The sequence below is a fragment of the Mycteria americana genome, chromosome 1 (genome assembly GCF_035582795.1).
Source record: "Mycteria americana isolate JAX WOST 10 ecotype Jacksonville Zoo and Gardens chromosome 1, USCA_MyAme_1.0, whole genome shotgun sequence".
NCBI classification, from domain to species: domain Eukaryota; kingdom Metazoa; phylum Chordata; class Aves; order Ciconiiformes; family Ciconiidae; genus Mycteria; species Mycteria americana.
This window is the reverse complement of record NC_134365.1, coordinates 10,194,701-10,219,883: the sequence shown is the minus strand read 5'-3', so window position 1 is coordinate 10,219,883 and position 25,183 is coordinate 10,194,701. Positions and strand designations below refer to the sequence as shown.

General features: G+C 38.2%; 1 protein-coding gene across 2 annotated transcripts in view; it reads right to left on the bottom strand.

Moving 5' to 3' along the window:
* Positions 1–25,183, bottom strand: part of SEMA3A (semaphorin 3A) — a 174,745-nt gene that overhangs the window by 68,150 nt on the left and 81,412 nt on the right. For both annotated transcript variants that reach the window (XM_075489787.1, XM_075489841.1), the window contains one exon: positions 3,459–3,552. In XM_075489787.1, the coding sequence (XP_075345902.1) occupies positions 3,459–3,552 (94 nt within the window). The remainder of the gene's footprint in view (positions 1–3,458; positions 3,553–25,183) is intronic.

Genomic DNA, 25,183 nt, shown 5'->3' with positions numbered 1-25,183 from the left:
GATAAGAGAATCTGCAGTCTTCTGAAACTATTGTTGCCCCTTGGATTTGAAGTTGTAATAAATTGCCAGGAAGTTGCATGTTAAGGATAAAGTGGCTATACTTGGGCAGAGTTGTTACTGAAAGAAGAATCTAATTTGTTTCGCTCTTAATTTCTTCTTACAAAACATCTTTTAGCCTTTTTCGTAAAGGAGCAGGAAGAACAGTGAACACAATTAATTAAATTATATAAGTTAAATCAATTAGATAAATTCAATCAATTGGATTAATTCAATTAGATTAACACAGTCCAGGTGCTCTATACTTACATATTCCATGCAATTAAGTATTGCTAATTCAAAAATACTTAATTTATTGAAATCTCTTTGTTCTGGCCAGGATTTTAATTGTATTCACTGTCGGATAGATGTGTTCAGCTGAAACACCATCTTAAGGCCTAGGCCTGTGAACACTTGTGTATCTCCAGCTCACATGCAGGTACAATGGGTGATAGACCTTCCTTGGCAGCAAAACTGATGTAAGAAATTATTTATTCCTGCTCTCACTTTGCTCTCAGCTGTAAACTGGGTGATTAAAATACCTGCAGAGTCACCTAGCTCTCGGGAAGAGAAACACTTTGCAAAATCAAGGGCTTACAGAGATATAAAGTGGATCTTGTGATACTTGATTCTTGGGTTACACACTCCTTGTTTCTCAAGACGCCTGGATCAAGAGCCAAAAGCTCCCCCACTGCCAGCACAGAAAGGAGGGGGGTCAATAATGCATAAGAATGGATGTGCCAGCGATAGATGCCCGGAGCCTGGAGAAGGATCACAGGTCAGCAGCAGAGCACCTGAAGAGCAGCACAAAGGAATTCTAGCCACTCCAGCCAAGAAGTCAGCTTCATTGGGGGCCCAACTTAGATGCCTCTACGCAAATGCACGTAGCATGGGGAATAAACAAGAGGAGTTAGAGACGTGTGCATGCCTGCAGGGCTATGATCTTATTGACATCATGGACATGTGGTGGGATGGCTCCTATGACTGGAGTTTTGGAATGGAAGGATACAGGCTCTTTAGGAAGGGCAGGCAGGGGAGACGAGGAGGGGGTGTTGCCCTCTACGTCACTGACCAGCTGGAGTGCATGGAGCTCTGCCTGGGGATGGATGGGGAGCCAACCAAGAGCTTATGGGTCAGGATTAAAGGGAGGGCAGGGACAGGTGACATTACAGTGGGGGTCTGCTACAGGCCACCCAACCAGGAAGACCGACCAGATGAGGCCCTCTATAGACAGATAGGACCAACCTCACGTTCACAAGCCCTGGTCCTCATGGGGAACTTCAACCACCCCGATATCTGTTGGAGGGACAACACAGCAGGGCATAAGCAAACCGGGAGGTTTGTCGAATGCGAAGGAAAAAAAGGAAGATCCAGGGAACTACAGACCAGTCAGTCTCACCTCTGTGCCCAACAAGATCATGGAGCAGATCCTTCTGGAAACTATGCTAATGCACATGGAAAACAAAGAGGTGATTGGTGACAGCCAACACAGTTTCACTAAGGGCAAATCATGCCTGAAAAATCTGGTGGTCTTCTATGATGGTGTTACAGCATTGGTGGATAAAGGAAGAGCAACTGTCATCATCTACCTCAACTTGTGCAAAGCATTTGACACTGTCCCACACAACATCCTTGTCTCTAAATTGGAGAGACATGGATTTGATAGGTGGGCCACTCGGTGGATAAGGAATTGGCTGGATGGTTGCACTCAAAGAGTTGTGGTCAATGGCTCGATGTCCAAGTGGAGACCAGTGACAAGTAGTGTTCCTCAGGGGTTGGTATTGTGACCGGCGCTGTTTAACATCTTTGTCGGCAACATGGACAGTGGGATTGAGTGCACCCTCAGCAAGTTAGCCGACGACACCGAGCTGTGTGGTGTGGTCGACATGCTTGAGGGAAGGGGTGCCATCCAGATGGACCTTGACAGGCTTGAGAAGTGGGCCCGTACAAATCTCATGAAGTTCAACAGGCCAAGTGCAAGGTCCTCCACATGGGTCAGGGCAATCCCAAGCGCAAATGCAGGCTGGGCAGAGAATGGATTGAGAGCAGCCCTGAGGAGAAGGACTTGGGGGTGTTGGTTGATGAGAAACTCAACATTAAGACATTGAGGTGCTGGAGCATGTCCAAAGAAGGGCAACGAAGCTGGTGAAGGGTCTAGAGCACAAGTCTTATGAGGAATGGCTGAGGGAACTGGGGTTTTTCAGCCTGGAGAAAAGGAGGCTGAAGGGAGACCTTATCGCTCTCTACAACTACCTGAAAGGAGGTTGTAGAGAGGTGGGTGTCGGTCTCTTTTCCCAAGTAACAAGCGATAGGACGAGAGGAAACGGCCTCAAGTTGTGCCAGGGAAGGTTTAGATTGGATATTAGGACAAATTTCTTCACGGAAAAGGTTGCAAGCACTGGAACAGGCTGCCCAGGGAAGTGGTTGAGTCACCATCCCTGGAGGTATTTAACAGATGTGTAGATGTGGTGCTTAGGGACATGGTTTAGTGATGGACTTGGCAGTGTTAGGTTAATGGTTGGACTTGATGATCTTAAAGGTCTTTTCCAACCTAAATTGTTCTATGATTCTATGACCTGGCAATGTGCGCTTGCAGCCCAGAAAGCCAACACTATCCTGGGCTGCATCAAAAGAAGCATGACCAGCAGGTCAAGGGAGGTGATTCTCCCCCTCTACTGCGGTCTTGTGAGACCCCACCAGTTTAGGAGTACTGGAGTCAGCTCTGGGGCCCCCAGCATAAGAAGGACATGGACCTGTTGGAGTGAGTCCAGAGGAGGGCCATGAAGATGATCAGAGGGCTGGAGCACCTCCCCTATGAGGACAGGCTGAGAGAGTTGGGGTTGTTCAGCCTGGAGATGAGAAGGCTCTGGGGAGACCTTACTGCAGCCTTCCAGTACCTGAAGGGGCCCTACAAGAAAGCTGGAGAGGGACTTTTCACAAGAGCATGTAGTGATAGGACAAGGGCTAATGGCTTTAAACTGAAAGAGAAGAGATTTAGATTAGATATAAGGAAGAAATTCTTCACTATGAGGGTGGTGAGGCACTGGAACAGGTTGCCCAGAGAAGTTGTGGATGTCCCGTCCCTGGAAGTGTTCAAGGCCAGGTTGCATGGGGCTTTGAGCAACCTGCTCTAGTGGAAGGTGTCCCTGACCATGGCAGGGAAGTTGGAACTAGATGATCTTTAAGGTCCGTTCCAACCCAAACCATTCTATGATTCTATGATTCCATGATCATTATGCTTCTTATTTAATGTATACTCAAGTTCAAACTGTATTAAAAATGAAACCAGAATTACTTTAGCCTAGAAATAAAATTCATAAAACAAAGCCTTACCATAGGTGCTGCTAGGAGAAAAAAAGCAGAAAACTGGCAATTATTTGCAATGAATGCGTGTCTCATTGAACTTGTATTGTGGCACCTACCTACTAAAAGAGAAGCTGTCAGCAGTTTAGGATCATAAGGGCTTTTCCCTCGGCCATTTTCAAAATGTGAATCTTCCATTCTAAAAATGTTGTCCTGTGGGGTGGAAAAAAAGAAAGAAAAAGCAATATTATTTGATGAAAGAACACTAAAAATAAGTTGAACTAAACAGAGCACAGTATATATGATTCATACTGGGTTTTGTGGCTTCAGGGAAGTCAAATTACACTAGGTGAGGATCTGGCAAAAGTGCCCACCTTCTAATCAGTATTGTGCTGAAGGCTAGTCAGAAGCACAAATACACATGCACAGCTTGTGTCTCATCTATTCTACTTCAGATATAATTTGCATAGCACCATTCAATTGTTTCTGCTTTCACTGAGAATACGTCTTGAGTAACAGTAACATGAAGAAGCTGGAATTCAAAACTTTTGTCTGAAAAAAGACAAAACCTATTTTTCACTGACTATACTTTTCTGAAATATCCTGCAAGTGTAGATTAGTGCATAATACAATGCTCAATTCTGCTTTTCCTAACTTGAGTTTTAGTGACTTACTATTTCATGCATCCTCAAATTCAATTTTAACTGCATCAGGAGAGCTTTTTTTTTTTATTTTTCACAGCTATGCAACAAAACTTTTAAAATATACAGGCTAAGCACAAAGCATATGAGGTTATAAACCAAGATTAAAAAGGGCCTCAGTCAACAGTAACTCAAATCAAGGTCAGTAAATCCAAAGCAATGCGCTTTTCAGTACATTTAATTACTTTAATTTTAACTGGGGGACCAAATCTGTCAATCAATTTGAATAGTATGTTTATCTTACATTTTGCACTGAGGGTAAAACTAGAAGAATAGATGCTTTTTGCACAGTAGACTTCTACATTGACAGAAGACTTGTGGAGGCCACACAGAAAACTGAAATTTCCGTTTCCCACCTGCACTGTGGTTAATTTGCATGGACACCTAACTAAGTCAAGGAGACCCAAAGATGGCACAACTCCTACCCCCAACAGTTTCTCTGGTTACTTAGGCCTTTGCACCCAGTTCTCAGTTGCTTATACCTAAAAATTCTCTGTCAGGTAGGTGCTGAAGGACTTCCTTTAGCTAATATTTGCAGGACCAAGTAGCTTAGGCTGTAATAGGAACTACAGCTTGATACAGCCTCTTTTTTTCTTAGTGACTAATCAGAGATCAGTCATCTGTTTTAGGAAAATAAACAAAATATAAATATCAGAATATATGTCTAAAATATATACGTTGATAGTAGAAAGCAACTAAGAAGATGTTACAATATTTTCCCCTATTTATTTCATAACAGATCAGCTCTTTACGGTGATTCTCAAGCACTTTTTTCTTCCACGTACTATCTCAAGCCCCCCTTCCTTATTCTTATCATCCCTTTCCAAACACAGAATCATAGAGCTGCTGGTGGAAGGGCTCTCTAGGTATCATTAAGGCCAGGAGGACTTGAAAGAAGACTGTTGTCTACACAGGTTATGGTCAGTTTTGGTTTTGTCTTGCCAAGTCATGAAAACCTTCAGGAATGGAAATTTTATAACCTTTCTGGGCAACTTCCATTGCCCTCTTAGTGAAGAATATTTTTCTAAACTGAACCTTCCAAGGAACAACTTGTGACTTTTTGTCCTTGTTATATCTTCTGCAATGATGGCAAGGATGCAAATAGATGGCAAAAGTGTCCATCGTAGCTACCCTTCAAGCAGTTATAAGCTGTTCCTAGCTGCCTGTTCAGCTTCATTTCTCCAGACTAAGCCTCAGGCTAGAACTTCATGAAAGCTGAACTAGCATGTAAACTCCAGAGTCTTACATTGTCCTGTGCTCGCCAGTAAAAGTCTCAAAATTGTGCACAATACTTTCACCCTCAAGGGCAAAGCTCCAGTGCTCAGTGCTGGAGACTTGGCACTCCACAATGCTGTGGAGGATGCAAAAAAATATCAACAACTCAAATTTTATTCAGCAATTGCTTTGGTAATGTTTTTTTAATGTGAAGATCATTCAGGCAAATAGCTGATGTCTTTCTCACCAGCAGTGAATTCAAGTATTTGGAAGCAGCGCTCTCCCTGGCACCCTGCCTTCCCCATCTTGCTCGTCCATACTGAATACAGCCATGGGCCGGGCCAGCGACCAAACATGCTTCCAAATGGTATTACTTTCAACCTATTGAGTCCATGTTTCTGTAAGTGGGTCACAGGCTATAGTTTTTATTACAGACTTGTTTAATTACATCATGCAAGCATATATCTATGTGTGTGTATTACATATTTTCAAAGGAACATCAGAAGGACTTCACATTTCACTCCATTTACTGGAGAAAAGGTGAAGGGAAAATGGACTGTTAGCAGAATGGTCTATCTGGAGGGGCTTACTGCACTGTAAGATAAAAAGTTTGGACACAACTTCATGAAGTTTGATCCCAGAATTCAAGCTCAATCTCCTAAGGCATGTTCTTGTAGATGTAGCCTGCCTGATTATGTTTATACAGTCATGCTGTATCTGTAATATCTTGCACAGTATTAGATTTCTTTCTTTCCCTTTGTCTTTCTTTTTATTTCTTAATAGTCCAGACACTTTCCTTGCTTCTGTCCAATTTTCTGACTTTGCTCCTTCTAACCAGAAACGAATAAATAATGAAAAAGAAAACTGTTTTTCAAATTCTGCTGTAGGATCCATATCTAGATCTTGCAAAATAAATAGAAGCGGTAAACTGAGGAGAGTGCTAGACCTCAACTACAGTAATAGAAAATGGCACTAATGCTACAAGCCATTATTGAAAAATGCTATTATCAATCTACGTTTTCTTGGGATTTCTTCTTACTAGATGATAATTGCTCAACCTGCACACCAATGGATATTTGATAAGGCTATAAAGTCAGTGGCATGACAGTTAAAGCAGAATATATTCCCAAGATAATCCTGTGTGTCATTATAAGACAAATAGGAAACAGATGTGGAAAGTGATTTGGTGTAGGAAGGATCCGATTTTTTACTGTATTCTTCTGTTTTATGTCACTATAACTCTACTGATATTGGTGTGTAGCAGGCAAGAAAGAGTGGAGAACTGGGTCAGCATAAGTCAGAGATGATCTACCCTTCTCTCTGTGTTTGTGGAATAAAACATTTGAAATAAGAGACATGACAGGGAAATCCCACAGTGTTTTCGTATTTCAGTTAAAATGCAATGTAGGGACATGTATTATAAGTTTCCAAATATATGGGCAAGTAATAATGACAATAAATACATCACTGTTAAGTGCCAAATAAATGTATCATAGTTAGTCTGAGGCCCCAAGGAGTTTTGATAAACGTGCTATAGGAAGTCTAACCTGTCACAAATAGGGCAACTTGCCCAAATAGCTTTTTGGGTGCTGAAGCCAAACTACCTCTATCTACAAACCAACAATAAATACAGGCAACAAAGGAATAAACTGTTTTCTATGTACTTCCCCACCCCCATTTTAAAAGCCTAGAAAGCAATATGACTAATGATAGGTTCTTGATCATACTAGTCACTGGTGTGTAGCATTTGCACCCAAATTCTGTCCTGAGATGCAAGAGATGAGATGAGAAGTCAATGTCAATATCTGAGGGTAAAATTTCATCTCTTAATTTTTTATAAAAGGTGTGCTTCATTGTTTTCCAGAGTTAGCCTCTGCGTCAAACTAGAAACTCAGGCTATGCTCCTGGTGTTATAAGTCCTGTCCACCAAAATTACACCTGAAAACCTGTGTGGAGGCAGAAGAGGGAGCAAGGGCAGCCCTTCGGTAATGACTCAGGGCCAAAATCAGTCTTCCTGGAGCTAGCAAAGACCAAGGCTCTGCTCAGAGGCTTAGGGGGACTTTGGACTGTGTGAGCGTGGCCTTCTCTTGTACAGTATAGCCAAGAGCTTTTAGCTGGAATCAATGCACATTATTTGCTCTCAGAAAGAATTCTGATCAGCTTATAATTTTGCTGCCTCTTGGGTTTCACAGTTAATTGAATGCAAAGAATGATACTGAATGAGTCAGCAAATACCTTAGCCATAAACAGCAAGAAAAACTGTGTATTCATCTCACTGTTTCAAAGTTTTGTGAGGGCTATTATATCATCAAAGACAGGAATTCATGACAAAGCAAGCTTGCCAGGATGCAGGAAAGTCTCTACAAATGCAAAAAGGAAAAAAAAAAAAGGTATTCAAAGAAAGGCCTTCGTAACTCAACAACGAGTGCAATTTATTTTCTAAACCCCTTCTTTAGTTGCATCGGCAGCCCAAAAGGACATTACAATGTACTTCAAACCTCTTTAAGGATCATCATAGCTAAAAACCTTGCTGTAGCATGTTTTATTTAGTTGCTGTTGGGTTACTAAACTCTAGGTTATATCTCATTGATGTTTCTCTATAATCCATAGTAAAACTACTGAAAATGAGAGATTGTTTAGGTCTTGAAATTCCACAAACTCATGATGACAACAACTGACTGCAAGCTGAAGTTACAGTCACACGACTACTGGCTCATGGGATGGCGTGAATTGTTTTACCTAGTAAATGCTTTGTGTGGTGGGAGATTATGCTTCTGGCTCCTTAAAACACATGTTTTCCTGTAGCACATAGTGTGATAGATGACAAGGCTCAGCCAGAAAGAACTACAGTTCAGTCATGGAAATGAACATAAAAGTTATTGTGATTCCCATTCTTTAGTCTGATGATCTGCCATTTCAAGGCTCTAGAGATTCAACTTTCAAACGGTTGAAATATGCCTGAAATAATGCCCTATATCATGATACCGAGTGATGACAAGACTATTTGACAGGACTTATTTTATATCTTGCTATTGGATAGCTTCAGTTAGCCAGTGTACCAATATGATATAATGTTATATATAAATATAAACATATATATGTACCAACTGTATACCCACATATACATATATATGTGTATATACCTGGTATGATAACTTTTTAAACCATTTTTTGTATCTCTGTCAGCAGCTAGCCCATCCAGAACTGTCTCAACAAAACAAGGACAAGAAAGATGAAAGCATACACTAGTTGTTTTTGGTAAAAAAAAAAAAAAAAAAATCTTCTTTCCCAGTTTAGTGCTATTTCTGCCTTGTGAGAAAATGTGTGGTTAGGGGGGAAGACCTAACCTACCAGAATGGACAGCAGTGACTCCTGAGTTTCAGGGTGATTTTTTTCCTGAAACTTTTCTGGCAATTCACACAGAAACCGCCCCAGAATTGCAGAGCCTAATGCAGCAAAACTGCTGCTGGTCAATAATGAATCAATGCAGTGCAAGCAATTGATCTGAAGAGGCTGTGTTGATGGAGTATGTACAGCTACTAAGAAGGTTACTGGTTTAAATTATAAAGCATGGAAGACATAGAGAGGTTTGACAGCAGTGATGCTCCCCAGCTGTTCTACTGCAATTGAAGGAACTCATATCCTTACTCTTGTAACCCCCCAAACCATAAATAGAAAGGAACACATCTCCAGGGTATCTTCCAGGGGCTAGCTGATCTCCACAACAAACTGCCGAACAATAACATGGGATGGGCCAGAAACATTCAAGATGCCAAAAGGCTTAGGAACTAACACATCTTTTGTTTAATAAAAAAGGTAGAGTTGGCCACAGCTGTGAGCTTTATTGATGCTAACATTTCCCTTGCTGTTCTCACAAACTCTTGTGCTACCATGAAACATTTTATAAGACAAATAGATTTCGGCATGGGGGGAACCCAAAAATCACCCCAAAACCCCAGACAAAATAACCCCAAAAGATGGCCAGAGATGAATACCTGGAGTATGACATTGCACTGGGAAGGAGTATCCATTTGGAGTACTTTAAGGCCGACGATAATGTCTCTTAACTGAGTCAGAAGTTGCTGGCATTGAAATATGGTGTTCTCTGTATTATTATGCAGTGCTGGTGATAACAAAAAGAAAGCTCCACTTCCCACTCGGAGAAAAACTTTTGGACGTGTTAAGGTTTGGATTTATTCCCTCTACATAGGGGCATTAACTGGGGTGGCTAAATTTGCTGCCCTAGTCACAGTCAGCAGAAAGCAACAGGTTCCTCTGAATGACAACTCAGACCAAGTCAGAACTGCAGTTCCCAAGGGCAAGATCTCTCTTCATTGACTGGAGAGGAAGCTTCATATGAATTTAGGTCTGAGCTAAGAGTCTCCGAAATGAACACTGCTGAGGCAGCTGATTGGAGACACCTGACTTTGAAAACAGATGATGATGGTTTTGCTGTTTGGGTTTTTTTCTTTTTTTTTTTCCCCCTCCCCTCCAATATAGTAATTTCAGTGAATTTTTTATTTTCCTCTTGCCCAATACAACTTTCTGTGCATACATTTTATGACTATATCAAGGATATTTCACAGAGTCTTTTAAGTACATTTAACTCTATGAGAAATGATTTATTGATGAATTGTGTTACTTTTCAAGAATAATTTTAAGTGGAACAACTGTGCAGGATATAGCTATGTTGTTATTGTTATTATATTTCCTATTTCACACTTAATCTATTGAGTCATGAAAACTGTTAAATATGAGGACTTTGGTTTCAGGTTTGGGAATCATGCTGTTATGGAACTTTTAATAAGAAACTTTTATTAAAGTCATCCCCATGGAATGCTTTATTTTTAAAAAAGTGCAAGTGCAAATAAATATAATGTGAGAAATTATGCAAAAAATACAAATATTAAAACAAATGTAAATGTTGAGGCAAGTGGTAACCATTGGGGAAATAGGTGAAAAGTGATTGAAGCAATAATGCAACTGTTTTAAATCATTAATTATTAAAAAAAAAAAAAAAAACAGAAAAAAAAAGAAAAATAAAACAGAAAAAAGAAAAAAGAAAAAAGAAAAAAAGGAAAGAAATACATACAACAGGTTTCTGACTTTTAGTGTTCAGGCTCCATATGCTATAGGGTTTTTACCTGCACACATCTGGGGCATACTGGGCTCTGGAACACCTTTATTGTGTTTTGTTTTTCCAACTTGAGGCTTAGCAGAATTGAGTTATCAGAAACCAGTTTTAAAACCCTGTGGGAAATTACTCTAAGTGAGAGATATTTAGTAAAATGCTGTTCCCAAGGAAAGGTCTTCAGCTTCTGTAGGACCTGGAACTGAAACTCTCTGGGGCTGCTGTGCTGTGCTAAAGGGGACGGAGAAGGAACTTTATCGAAAAGAGTTTACCTGCAAAACTGACCATGAGTTCCTAAGAAGATCTGCCCACCTCTCTGTACCTGCCCTGAGACAGCTTGCCCAGCTTCCTGATCACTGCAAGACCTCTCAAACAGTCTCTGCATTAACCGGTGTCCTCTTTTTCAGACCCAGGAAATACTCTTTCCACTGAGCCACTCTACTTGTAGATATTCACTGAAATTTTGGTACCTGAAAATCTTATTTTTAATGTTGAGATAAAAGAGCTGTTGAGATGATATCCAGCTCTATGTTTCATTCTGCAGATTAAAGAAAACAGAACAGAGCTCTTGATTTCTGTTTCTCCTTTTATCCCAATATGTCACTCCTACTGGAAAGTTTTCCTGGCTTACGATATTCAGAAGATGCCTTAAGATGCAGTAGACAACTCTGGTAAGCACAAGTTTTGAAAATTTGTCTCCCTAAGCTAAGCTGAATTTGGACCACTCAACCCTCTCAATAGCTCTCTTTCAGTCAAATATTAAGTCCCACATTTTTCTGCTTTCTTCTGAAAGTAAATGAATTAATATTTATTAAGTTACCATAAACCTTCACAAAAAGGGAAATGTTTCATATCTATCTATCTACCTACCTATCTACATAATTATAATTCAATGAATTTAATGAAAGGGAAAACATAGCCAAACGGGCTGTTCAGGAACAGCTGGTTCAATCTATTCATTATTCCTAGTTTATGATCTGTAAGTGCTTCTGCTTCTGATTGGAAGACAAACCAAGTGTCAATGTCAAATAGTGAAGACTTGTTCACACCTGAACATACTAGTTTGCATACTAATATTGGTATTTATATGAAGAATAGCCTCTTTCAAATAACTGTGCAACATATGTAAATAAAAGGAGGGCAGGCACAGTCAAACTGAGCAGCTGTTCAAAAAAGAAGTATATGTTTGTGAACTTGGTTTTGCAATATTTCACAAGCTAAAGACACCAGACTTATCTGACTTTCATGCAACAGTTTTTTGGGGGGTTTTGTGGTGTTTTTTTTAATGATGTCATGTAGCTATTTGCACCAATTTTAAAGCACTGCCTAAATTTATATTTTGGATAAAATATTCTTTTGATTCTGGATAACACAAATAAATGAGCAGACATGAAAACTATCAAGGAATTTCATTACACTACTTACCCCTTCAGAAAAACGTGCAAATATAGAGTGATTAAAAAAAAATAAACTAAACAAACCAAACACACAGTTAACATGAATGACATGTTAACCTTGACTGATTAGTAAAGACACCAAAAATGTCATCCCAATGGCATACCAGACACTAGATACCATCAAGGATATTGAACAATTCTCAGAGGAGACTGAGAATTAGAATGCCTTTGTATTGCAACTTTCTGGGTTGTCAAATGTAATACATCACCTAAGATCACCGTCTGGCTCATATAGGATGACCTCTGGAAATATAACCACCATACAATGACTGTCTGTTCTAGTCCAGTTATTAAGTGGTCTGCATATGTAAGCAATAAGATATACAAACCTAAAACCAGTACACGTAACTGAACTACATAACCTAAAAGTCTCAATTCTTTAAGTGTTCTTATTCGTACCCCCAACATATTTTCCATTAAAACCATTTGGAACAGGTTCTAATTGCTTTAGCAGATTCTACTATTATGTTAAATAAATTATTGGGCCATACTCTATTACACGATTGTACTAGTTTTCTATGGTTATTTTTAGCATTCAAGACCACTGCTTTCCCCCTTTGTCTTCTGGATTTCCTGTATGTTATTAGACTGTGGTGAGGTCAGGCATCAGAGGAAATAACAGCAGTGCTAACTCCTAGACTCAATGTTTTATGAATTACTGAGCATCAGTGATGTAATGGCAATAAATCTAACCCAGTCTCAGTCTTGTGTTCTGTTGTAAATAAATGAAGTTAGCAAAGGTGTTATTTTATTCAAGAGCCTTCCTGACGAGAACGAAAATGCTTCCCCCAGGGGATTGTTTGTAAAATTGCTTCTATAATTAGGGTGCTGTTTAACAAGAGAAAGGTTCTCCAGTTTTCCTGGGGAACTTTCATGTCTGAGTCAAGGGTATCTTATTTACAACACAAAAACGACTGCAAATTGGGGAAGCAACATATAGAAAGGACTTAGTCAAGTGGAGTTAACATATAAGCATATGGCCAAGATTTTCTAATTTCCCAAGTGATTTTGCATACTCCTGAGCTGGGCACCCAATTTAAGACTTGCTCAAGGGCTCTGATTTTCACCGAATACCTTCTTGGGCAATTTAAAATTCTGATACTTGAAACTGTTAATCACTTCTGAAAATTAAGGCATATGTTTGCCTTGCTTTTTCGCCTATCTGCTTTTTAATTCCTAGCATGGAAAAATCTCTAATATGAGCGCATGTCCTAAATAAAGTCTTCCAAAATCTGACTCTAAATGAGTGACAGAATAAGGAGCAAGCCTAGAAAAATATTATGAACCCTTTTACCCTAAAATAAGCATGCTTATTTATGAGCGTACATATATAGACATATGAGCTAGGTGAACATGTTTTCAGAGAATTTGTGCAAGTAACAAAGAAGGGACGGAGAATTACACCCACAGCAACTACTGTAACAACTATTAAGCTTTGCTTTTTTCTCTAAGATACTGCAATCTATCTACAACATTTCACCCACAGAAGCCTGTAAAGTGTCAGATCTAGCCCAGTGTTTAATACGTATTTAGATTTAAAAAACCCATAAACAAGGTCTGGAATACAGAAGCTGAAATTCTGACCCTTTGGGCAATTTTTCTTTTCCTGAGGCAAAGCTTAGATTTGAAATCTCTGCAATAACCACTTCTCTTTCGTCTTTGTTCCCTCCATTTGCTTTCAGTGTGACACTACCCAGCCCTTCTGCAGTCTCATTTTATTTTCTTCATTAGCAAAAAATAATATCCTCAACATGTTAATAAGTGGTATTGCATTGGAGAACAATTCATTTGAAAAGCTAACTTCTATTGTGCACACGGAGACATAACTAACAGTAGACATAATTATAACCTCTCTCTGTGACAAGTTGCAATTATTCCTCATGGCACTGTGTTTAAGAGCAATGCATTTCTCATACAGGTTGGGGTTTTTTATTTAAAAAGTCAAGAATGTTTGATACTCTTTTCCCAGTGCAACAAAAACTTTGCTGACACAGAAACAGATGGATTTAAGTGGTTTTGATTCAGGGTGACTGAAAAAAAGATACATTAAAATTCACTTCTTTATTCACTATCTTGCCTGCTTTTCTAGCACCCAGGAGTCCCCAGAAGGGGAGCGAGTCAGCGAAGCTGGCAAAAGTATGTAATACACTCAGCTCATATGTCTATATATGTACACTCAAAATAGAAATGCACAGTGTCAGTGTGGCTAATCAGCATCCAACCAGATAACTCAATTACTGATATTCATATTTTTGAAGAAGAAACGCTGCCTTTCACTTAACAGAACTTTAGCTCAAAATCCTGGCTGTTTCACCCAGTAAGATCATAGTATATTGTAGTGTAGCGTAGTGTAGTGTAGTATAGTATTGTACAGTATAATATAGATCAACTTTGCTGACTAAATCAAACTGACAAACACACCGACCTCTCACAGGAAAGAAGCAGTTCTTAAAGTCCTGTTGATTTCTGGGATAATTTTCTGTAGCCAACTTTAATGGAATCCAAGTGATTAAGTTATTCAGCTTTTTTTGAGAAAGAAAGATGACATTCGGTTTACTTCACATCTCATCACCCACAACCAGATCACAGCCACAGCGTGGAGTGGTTACGGTCATGAATTGAGTTAGGCAGGACCTGTCTTTATCCTCAGGGGAGGGTTAAGGACTGTAACAATAAACCCTACAGACTGCAACTAAGGGAGATGCCATCCCAAATGTGGTGGGATCCCCGAGACCTTCGTGCGTATCTTCTCAGGCCCTGCTCTCAGAGCTTCAACCTGGAGCCCACTGAAGTCCCCTCAGTGGATTCCCCTCAAGTTCAGTGAACGCTAGAGGAATCTTTCTCATATCCCTTGCCATGTTTACATGTTAACTCGAGGTCACAGCAAATCCTTCCAAATGACTATGAATTAAAACAGTTGTTCTCCATCACCATCAATTTAAAAGGTTTGAACTGACGAATATATGACTTCTAAACTTGCATCCATACCATCACCTTTCTGCTTTTTGTCATCATTAAAGCAATGGCAATAAACACTGAGAAGAAAAATCATGTGTGTTCTTAACCCATACTGATTACTTGTTTTAGAATATCTGACTGAAATGCAAGCTTCATTTGCATTTATGCAGATAAATCTTAAATGTTTAGCCGCACTTAGCTGTTGATCCTTGAAATGTATAATTACACACAAACACATACATGCACAAACAAAAATAATAAGACCTGAAATATTAATCATCTCACCTGCTGTGCCAAATCACCCTTTTAATTTGTTATTCATAAACAAAAGCACCTTTAGACAATGAGCTGAGTTCTCTCCTCAGCGACACTTGTGCAACCCCAGTGAAAGCAAATATAACTAAAGAAAAAAGTCGGTTTTGGAGATTATCAAGCAGAATGACTATCAGAAGGATCCATGTGTTTTTTGCACATCCACAATATAAGCGCAATTTTTAAGTCATTGGGTCGCTTCTAAACCATTTTGTCTTAGTTTTACAACCGGAGTGTTTCCTTACTGTAAGTTAGCCCTGGATCCAGAAAATTTGATCCTAATTGGAAGGGAAAAAACACATGCCTTTGTATTTATTTATTAAAATCTTCTCAGACCATCTGCAAGATAATGCTGCTCAGCTTTCTATCACCTTGGATGTAAACATTTCAACAGGAGAAGGTGTTTGTGCTGGTTGAGGCACCTTCTGAACTCCGCTGAGCTTATCTTTTCTTTAGAGATGAAACTTTGTTTACCTAAGATTTGAACACTGATTACAGGCCCATGAGAAACAGGAGACAGTTTTTGAAACTTTGTCAACTATAATTGGTTCCTGTCAAAATGTTAAGTCCCTCAGAAAGGGAAGAACTCAGAGCTATGGCCCTGTAGGAAAAGTGACCAAACATCTGCAATGATGCCGGAGTTTCCTTGTAAGAAAAAACTCACAAGGGCTAGCAAGGTCCGCTAGTGCCATACTGCACATTTAGAAATGGACAGAAAACCTATGGGAATAAAATGTATCTTTCCCCTTTCCTTTTCTTTTGTACGCAGGCATTAAAATTAACACTTACAAATGGGATCTGAAATAGCCCAGCTGTCTTCCTGTTGCAGGAGGTGTTAGTGGTAGCAGAGAAGTCAAATTGCAGGATTGGCATTTTATTCTCATCTCAGTCACTAAGTATCTGCTCCAAAGCCCCTTCAGTCTATAGCACTTTCCTCTCATCTTTCAGTGGCCTCTGATTAAGGCCTCAAAAGACCAGAAGAAGCATCACTTTTTGTATAGATTAAAGAAACAGGAATTTTAAAACTACATTTCTGCCTGAAACTGTTTTCTTCGTCAATGTTAGAGATAAAATCTCATATTACTGACTGAAGGCAGCTAGAATAAACCAGAACAACTTGTGTATTTACTTCAAGGACTTTCTGGCACTTTGTGTAAAGCTGTGTTCACTGTTTCCTTCTGTATCTTTCCACAGAAAGCAGTTCTGCAAACACTACTACAGTACCTCATTTTATAGATCAAGAACAAGATTTTAAAGTCACAATAGCTTTTTAAAAAATTTATTTTATTTTTTTATGAATGAGGTCAATGCCCAGTAGCAGTCAAAAAAGCAAATTTAATGTTAGGAGTTTCAAGGAGAGCAATAAAGAACAAAACCAACAGCGTCTTTATGCCTTTATAAATGCATGGCACTCCTGCATTTTCAGTACTGCATGAAGTTACAGTCCTCTAACTTAGAAAGCATACAGCACACACTGGAAAAGATATGAAGAAGACTGGTCTCAGGTCGTTCTAAAATGAGAAACCAGCAGGTAGAAGGTTTAAAACAAAATAAAAGGGTTGTTCCTCACATGCTACAATTTGTACGGCATGGGATGTTGTGGATACTTAAAAGATATATGAGCTCAAGAAATGCCAGTACTAATTCATCAAAACCAAGTCACTGAAAAGCATTAAACACAGAGATTCCACCCCTGGTTCAGGAAATCCCTGAACAACGAGTGCTGGAGCCTGGGAGACTATATCACTAAGCACTACTGCATGCCCGCCGCCTTATTCTCTCCCACTGGCATCCATTATGGGCCCTTGTGAGAACCGAGATACTGGGCTAAATGAGCCTTTGGTGTGAACAGATTTGACTGTTCTTATGAAATGAGGCAGAGAGAAATTAGGTAATTTAGCCAGGAAATCGATGCCAAAGCAAAAAGCTAATGTTCTAGTTCCTGAGCCTTGTCCAGTGCCATAAACAAAAGTATATAGTCCTGCCTCAAATCCTAGTGAAGCTAATGGCAACTTAGCTTACTCAGCACATGCAAAGCTGTGCACAACGTGCCAAGTAAAATTGGTAAGGATCACTTGTGATGGGGAGAGTGCATCGGTCTTTGTGCTCGGTTAGCCTTCAGTCTCCCTGTGATTCCCAAGGAGTACCTCTGCTGGGTTCCCAATGCATGGACCAATTGCCATATGCAAAAAGCCACTTGTTTTTTATTCACTTGGGTTTTACAAGAACTAGCAGTGGAAGCAAAAAATCCCTCTCACAGATTACCAGCTCTAAAGTAACAATATTAATTAGCTAAACAATCGTATAAACAAAAATTAAAAAGAAATAGGTCATTTAACTTAGAATAAAGATTAGATAAGGCATACCACACAATTTCATAGAGAGAGATAAGTTTGGGTTTTTTTTTTAAACTGACTTTTATGATTCAAATACAGTCAGTGGAGATTCACATGACAACATTATTCTAAAATGTTCCCATCACATCCAACACTTATTAAAATAATCTAATCTGTTTAAACATATTGGAGGGAAGAAGAGCTGATACGTAATTATCTCTTTCCCTAAATTGTTCTTTGATTTGGTTTCAAGGTTCAAAGATCCACCCAGCTTTTGTGTTAATAGCCAGCACTGATGTCACTGGGAGAAACAGAACGGAAGATAGAGGTGGAGGTTGAATTTGAAGATAAATTGAATAAAAACATTAGAAACCACTGGATAAGAAAAGCAAACAAACAGCCAACAAGTCCACCTCTGGTTTCATAACTCTTCCTTGTTTCTTGATGTGTCATAATATCCTTCCTTTCCCTTTTTAATCATGCAAACTTACAGCTGTCTTTTTAAACATTTTTAGACTCAACTTCAAGTGCCTCACTTGATACCATATGTCACACATTTCCTCTTCTTTTTGTGAAATGGCTTCAGATAGAATGCTTTAACCTTATTTTCCTGCTGTCTGGATTTTGTCTCTTGGTATTCAGAAGCCTCTTTCTATCTTAAATGTCATTCATTTTAAGTAATTTAATCAAATTCTGGTCACAGGTTTTAAATTCTGCACTGTTAATCTTCTGAACTAATATAGGAAGTTAAAACCACATTTATAACAAATGGTACCATGATGAGGATACATCCCTACACAGAGCAGCTAAAGGGCAGTAGAACATTCCTGGTAGAAAGTTAGGAAGTGTAAGCTGCAAACAGAAAATGAAATGACAATAACAGGATGTAAAATAGACCAGACTTGCTCTATCTTACAAAGTCCAGATGCTTTTTTTTTTCTGCTGCACTCCTACCTTTCTACCACCTCTATCCTGCCATCACGTTAGTTTTTAGCCATTTATGTAGTTTTCATCATGCGGATTTGATCTATGGTCTTAGATGACAATGTCTAAGGAAGAACATCAAATGCTTCTAACAGAGATGCATGTGTGTGCTGTTACATTTCAAGAGTCTGAACATTAAAATCTAAATTTAACAGCAGTACTTAAGCCCATGGTTTTTTGAAGGCTGGTGTGGACTGTTTTTAACTGGGTAATAACTTGCCTCAATTCTTGTACAATTAAATTGTATCTGAAATTTCATACCGCTTCCTGAATTACCTTGTTGTATTCAATTTGTATAATTCTATTCTTTCTAGTTCAGAGAAATGTAAATCGATATCCAGGAACTTTTCTCAAATGCATTGCTTCTGAGTGACTGCTTCATTTTATTTCATTATTTTTATTTCATGGTCATGAACATCCCAGATATCATGATAGGTGTGGAAGATAAGCACTGTTTCTGAAGATGCGTAATTCTCTCCATTGACAAAGGATCAGTCTGGATAACTATACCAGCTGACTATGTTTCAGGTGATTTAGATCAGGTAAAATAACTTCTACCCTCTGATATTAGGCTGTAATCTAAGTCTAGAGGGAGTAAATTATCTAATACCAGGAAAGAGTAAAATACTGAAAGTCTCAGATCCTCCAACATACTTCCCTATTGCTGTCTATTCATCTTTCTCACTGTCATTTTTCCTCCATTTCATGACTCAGTGTTCCCTGGCACTACAAGAAATCCCAAATCTCTCTCCCTTTCCCCTTCAGAGTGTCCTGTCTGTGGTGCTGCCTATGGAGAGCTGAGCCTGAAAACCGGTTTGTTCTTTTTGAATCATCTAAATGAAGAAAGACTTAAGATTTGGCTTTACTTTACATATATGAGTAATCTCCCTGAAAACAATGAAATAATTTGCTTAAGTTCCTTCTGAATGGGGTTCTGAGACTGCTTTTCATAAAAGCACCTTAGTGTGCACATAAATGCACAGGTAATTAATGCCCAAATTTGACAGATTGGCACATAAAGCCTAATCCTAGCTCTACAGATATCAAAAAGTAGCCAGTGATCACAGTGCAGGAGAGATCTGGCTTTAAAAACAACCTTAAAAACAAATATGCAGCTCCCATATTATTTCCCTTTGTCTCCAATCGTTCACTGAAATCTCTTGAAAAAATATTGCAATCTCTTTTTAATGAAATAATTTGAAAATTTAGCTATTGCAACTAAACTCAGCATTAAATTTAATTCCTTCATCATTTTCCTAGAACATAAGTTTGAAAAATGAGAATAAAAACCCACTTATATTATGATGTAGTTAATAGACACCAATCTTGTCAGTAATGAATTTGTTCCATAGTTCATACAATTTGGAACTGACCAACGTTGCAAATTTTGCAATAAGGTATGCTCATTTGAAATAAGCATTTCTTAGAAATTCTTAGAAAGCACTTGAAAAGACTGAAGTCCATTAGAAATTATTACAACTTCATATTAACAGATTCAATGTTTATTCTGAGGTACAATATTCAATTTCCTTTCAATTTTTTTTCCATTCAAGGCCTCAGAAAAGATTGAGGAGTCATGTCTTCTTTAAAAGTTTGTTTTTGTTGTTTTTATTTTCCTCAAAGAAACTTAGACAACTACTTTTAATGGCATTTAGGTTCTTAAGACCCCACTGAAAACGAGACTGAAGTTACTAAGCCAGATAAGCACCCATGAATATGGTGCCTTTGATGTCTAATTTACATTCCACCAGTTAGGTATGTAAATATGAAAATTCAAATTCAGGTAGCTAAATTTCAGGAGTAGATTAAAATTGTTTTTTTGGTAACTTAAGTCCAAAACCAAGGAAAGCACTTAAGCCTGGTTTTAAATATGGTCCCTGTTAAGGCACAACATGTAATCGTGTGTTCTTAAATCCATAAAAGCTACTGCAAATGAGGTATTTTCCTGACTCAAGACCACTGAAAACTAGAAAGCCACCAATGAAAAAAGATGAAATCCATTTTTGCTCCAGTTTAACTTGTGCAGTAATTTAAATCCCAGTTAACACCAAAGGATATTACTTCTATCTGTTTGGAAAGTTTTAGAAGGGCTAAGTCTGGATTTGTTTCTGATTTGTTTCATACTGCTTACTACTCAGACAAACAAATAAGAAAGCAGTTGTAGGTATAGCTGAAAAAAACCCTGTTCTTTCTTTTATTTTTTTCCACCACAGAAATCATTTTGGACCAGGACTTGATTCCTCTTACTCAGATGGCTAACATGGCTCATGAGAGTAAGTCATTGCTTCATATGAGTAACATGTCAGGCTTTTTGTAAGTAACTGAAATCTCCAGCTTTTCTTACTGTCTTCTATCATCTGTTTTAAAGTAATTCCTTATTTATTATCTTTAATACCCCATGAAGTATACTGATTGTAAAAATAATAGCTAAGTCATTAAGTGTTATCTAAACTACTTGCTACAATGTCAGCTAAAAGAAATCACATTTTTTAAGCGATTCTATATCATTCTTCTACAGACATTTTCCTTTATTTTCTTTTAGCACTCTCTTTAAGACTTTTATTTTGTGATTCTGATATGTGACTGTTTTTATAATGTCAGGAAAGTACCTTGAGTTAAAAAATTTATTGTGCTATAATCTTTGCACAGAGAGATTTAGTATTTCTGTATTAACCATCCTTTACACTGTATTCTTACTATCTCCCTTCAAGATAATCCCCTTTACAGTGGGTCATGGCTTTTCAATGTCTGCATGAAAACACATTTGCACAAAGAAATAAAAGCCAAATTCACAAACCTACAAACGACAAGCAGAAAGGGCTTGTATTCCAGCTTGCTTTCCTGCAAAATCCTTTGAAAGGCTAAACAGCCTTTTCAGTGCAAGCACTAATCTGCAGACTTGTATCACTACGTTTGAATGTAATGAGATCCCAGTAAACACATGCACTCCATGTCGACAAAGTGAGCTCAGTTTAAGAGCAGCTTATTTTCAGTTACTTTCGCGAAGCTAAAACCAGACCTGAAATACTGCTTTAACTGAAATGAGAATGCCTGTGCAGGGATTTGCACTACCTTAGTGAGACATTCACAAGTTTGCTTATGGACAAGGCTTAAGCCATGCAGTGAGCTCTTCCACCATCAAAACTCCCACTGCTTTGTCCAAACTTTCCTTTTTTTGGTCTCCCTTTCTTGATTGAGGTTAAACAAAGTCAACTTTCCCCATTACTGTTCTATTTATCCCTACCAATCTTTAAGAGAATACATAAATCTTGTACTCGTGTCTGAATCATTTATTATTATATTATTCCTGTTGGAAGAATCTTTGTGGCCTTGTTCCATGTTAAGTGATGCCCAATCTTTCCATGTCCTACACTCCGTATGAGTTTCACAGCTTTTTAGTTAGGAATTGAAATTCATCATCTAGACTAAACTTTACTGACTTCAAGGGATTTGTTCTTCAGTAAGTATTCCAGGAAAAGACCCTAGGTATAGCAACAGTAGGCTGATGAAGACTTACTCTTTCATTACTCCCACACTTGACTAATGAAACCAGATCCCTGTTTCTTATAACAAAAGATGGTGAAATGCATAAACATAAAGGTTTATTAAAACAGAATAAAATAAATTGTTATTCAGAAAAAGTAAATGAAGTTAAGCACCTCAACCAGCTATAATTAAATCAAACATGCCACCATGACTATTGTTGATATACCACCTTCATAACCACTGATGCTTAGCCAAACAGAAAATGAAACTCAGATCAAGTAAAGGGAAAAAACAACAGCACTCTTGCTCTGCAGTCTTCTGCTGTTTGACACATGGTTTGTATTGTAGGTGCACTCATATTCCTTATGAAACCCTTTGCAAGCTTGTAAATAAATGTTAGCTACAGAGAGTAATGTTGATTTATACAAACGGCAAAACGCTTTCAGGTTTCATGTTGGTTCCATACTTCAAACAACCTGGAAGTATAGGATGAAATGATTAGAGAGTTACTGCTTTGAAAAAGTAATCAATGCCATTTGTTTTCTGATTACACGTTTACCGGTTCATAATTAAAAAAAATAAATCATACCTCAGGGCAAAAGGACTCATTGGAAGAGAGTCTTCCTCTCTTAGAGTGTTTTTTTCTAATCTCCCTTCAAAAACTGTTTCCAGGTCTGGAATTAGACTGAATCAATCAGTATACATGCTTTTACTGTGCTCAAGAAGTAAAAATCTCTATTAGCTGAGAAGCTGCAGCACAGTAAGCTGATCAATTCTTTGAGAATCCTGGTATTAAGACTTTTTTCTTTTTTTTTCTTTTTCTTTTACACTTACATGTCATAACTTTGTGAAAGCTTGGCCCTTATGTGTGTAGAGGGTCTTTGAAGGCCATCTAAAGACTATTCAGTGGACAGAGAGCCCCATCACTGCTATTTAGCTTGTCCAGGGATTTTTTTTTGGCTCGGGGACATGGGATCATTTTCACATGACAATGACTGAAGCTTCATCTTTCAAGAAATCTGAATTGCAGAGAGAAAAACCAATTAAGGCCGAACCACTTGGCCTGGGCAGAAGCCTGAGGACTGGAGAAGAACCCATAACATTGGTGTCATCCTCAGCTGAAACGTGTGGGAACTTTGCATATTACCGATAAGATGGTGCCACCACTCTTAATTATCTCACTGGCACAAGAACACATATCATAGCGTGAAAAAGGCAGATTTCTATCAAGAATTCTTCATCTTTCCTTTTCTTCTGCCAATACTTTCCTATCTGTGTTGTGAGCAAAGATTTCTGCAGCATGAGACAGGTTTTATTTTTTTATTTTTTTCTGTTTTGTCAAAAGACATGATCAGGCAAAACATTTAAATAAGCGTAAATTTAAGGTATGTGAATAATGTCATTGCCTGGAGCAAGGCCAATGTTTCAGGAGGACAGCAGAGATCTGAACTTTACACTTTCTTGCTTACATATGAAAAGGTCTCAGATGAATGATCTATTCATCTAGTGGATTGTTTCTCTTCAAACAAAGAAAAAAGCAGAATATACTGTGTATTTGTCACTGCCAGTTTGCATAATGTTAGGATATGATTTTTTAAGTCAAAATCTATGAAATGAGCTTTCAATCCAGCATGGAAATTATGAGGAAAAAAATAAATTTCTCTCATTTCTGTAGTGCTCTGCTCTGTCACTTGTGTTGCCCATGTCATATTCCCACTTGAACAGGTGATGAGAAATGTTTGTATCCAGACAAAGCCCCGCTTGCTCAACTTTCCTGGCGTGGTTTATATTTAATACAGAAGAAGGCAGCAAGCTAGTAATCCCTGAAAGCATCCTTCTGATGAGTCAGACTGAGCTGTTAGCAAAACTCTAGTCACTCATTACCAGGCTTTTAACTCCACGTAGCGCAGAGGTGTGAAAAGGATCGAGTGGATTTTAATACTTCTTTCATCCTGAGCTGTGCCACTCATGCAGCACATGGTAATTCTGATATTCTATTTCTCTTCAGCAATTTTGTCACTGTTCTTTTTAACTCAATAGCATAAACATTATTTTACATATAAGAACAACCAAGATTGGTTTAGGTTTAAAAACAAATGGGTATATCTTCAACTCCTCAGCTTTCTGCCACCAATCATACATTTGTGTGCCAGATATTCTGCACATAAAATAGATTACTACAAGGCTGATATTTAATTTGCTTAATTAATTTCATTGTGAAGGCATGTTTGAAGCCACATTATTGAAGGATTCCTCCAAGGTAACCATTTAATAGCTAAGTAACCTTTAATTACTTTGCTGTAATGATACACATCTAAGACAGATATTGTTATACTGTGACATCTGAGCACTTTAACCTAAAGGTAGTTATTAGCACTCCCATGCAAGATTCATTATGGATCATATTTCATTAATGGAGAGTATTGTGTTCTCATCTGATTATGTACTCGTGAACATTTATTAGCATATCTCCCTGAGTGTGACCATGTTGCAACTCAAAGGCATCCATAGATTTTCATAAATCAGGTAGCACTTCTTAACTAAAATATATGCTACCATACAAGGCAAAAGTTATATGACAGCTCTTCTGGAACTGATACATACACTAAATAGGAAGAGAGTTGCTTAGGGCTGGACAATGTGTATAATTATGATTAGCCATGCAATATTTGTAGAAGAAATAATTAAAATGCAAATTAATGCTGCACTGCAAGAATCACTTGTTGTGATTTATATCACTACAGGTGAGAAGACAGTCCAGACTTGTAGATGACTGCAGATGTACACAAATTAGAATAGATTAGATGACATAGCAAGTCACCACCAATTCTAATAGGCATGAATTCATCATGATACATGTATTCACTCTGCACAATACCTCTTTTTATCTAAGTTTTCCAGTGGTGACTGGTTTTTCATCCAATGTGTTTTTCATATTCTTTTCTGACTCACTGAGCTAAAGAAAACCCACATTTTAAAAAACAAAGTTTCCTTCTGGGAATAAATAGAACTAACCATATGTGCATTGTCTATGGCAAATAATACAGAAGCTGAAGAGAAAGAAAAAAGCAGGTATCAGCTCGTCTTTCCTTGAGTTCTCAAGTAATGGTAGAAAGTTACTCACCCTTTTCCAATGAAATGAGTTACTTAGGAAATAACTAATTTACTCAAAGTCCGCAGAGGCATGAATGAGTCAGAGGCATGTATTTCATCTGAGTCAGGTCATAATCACTAAATTATTTGTCTTACATAAATGAGGAAGAG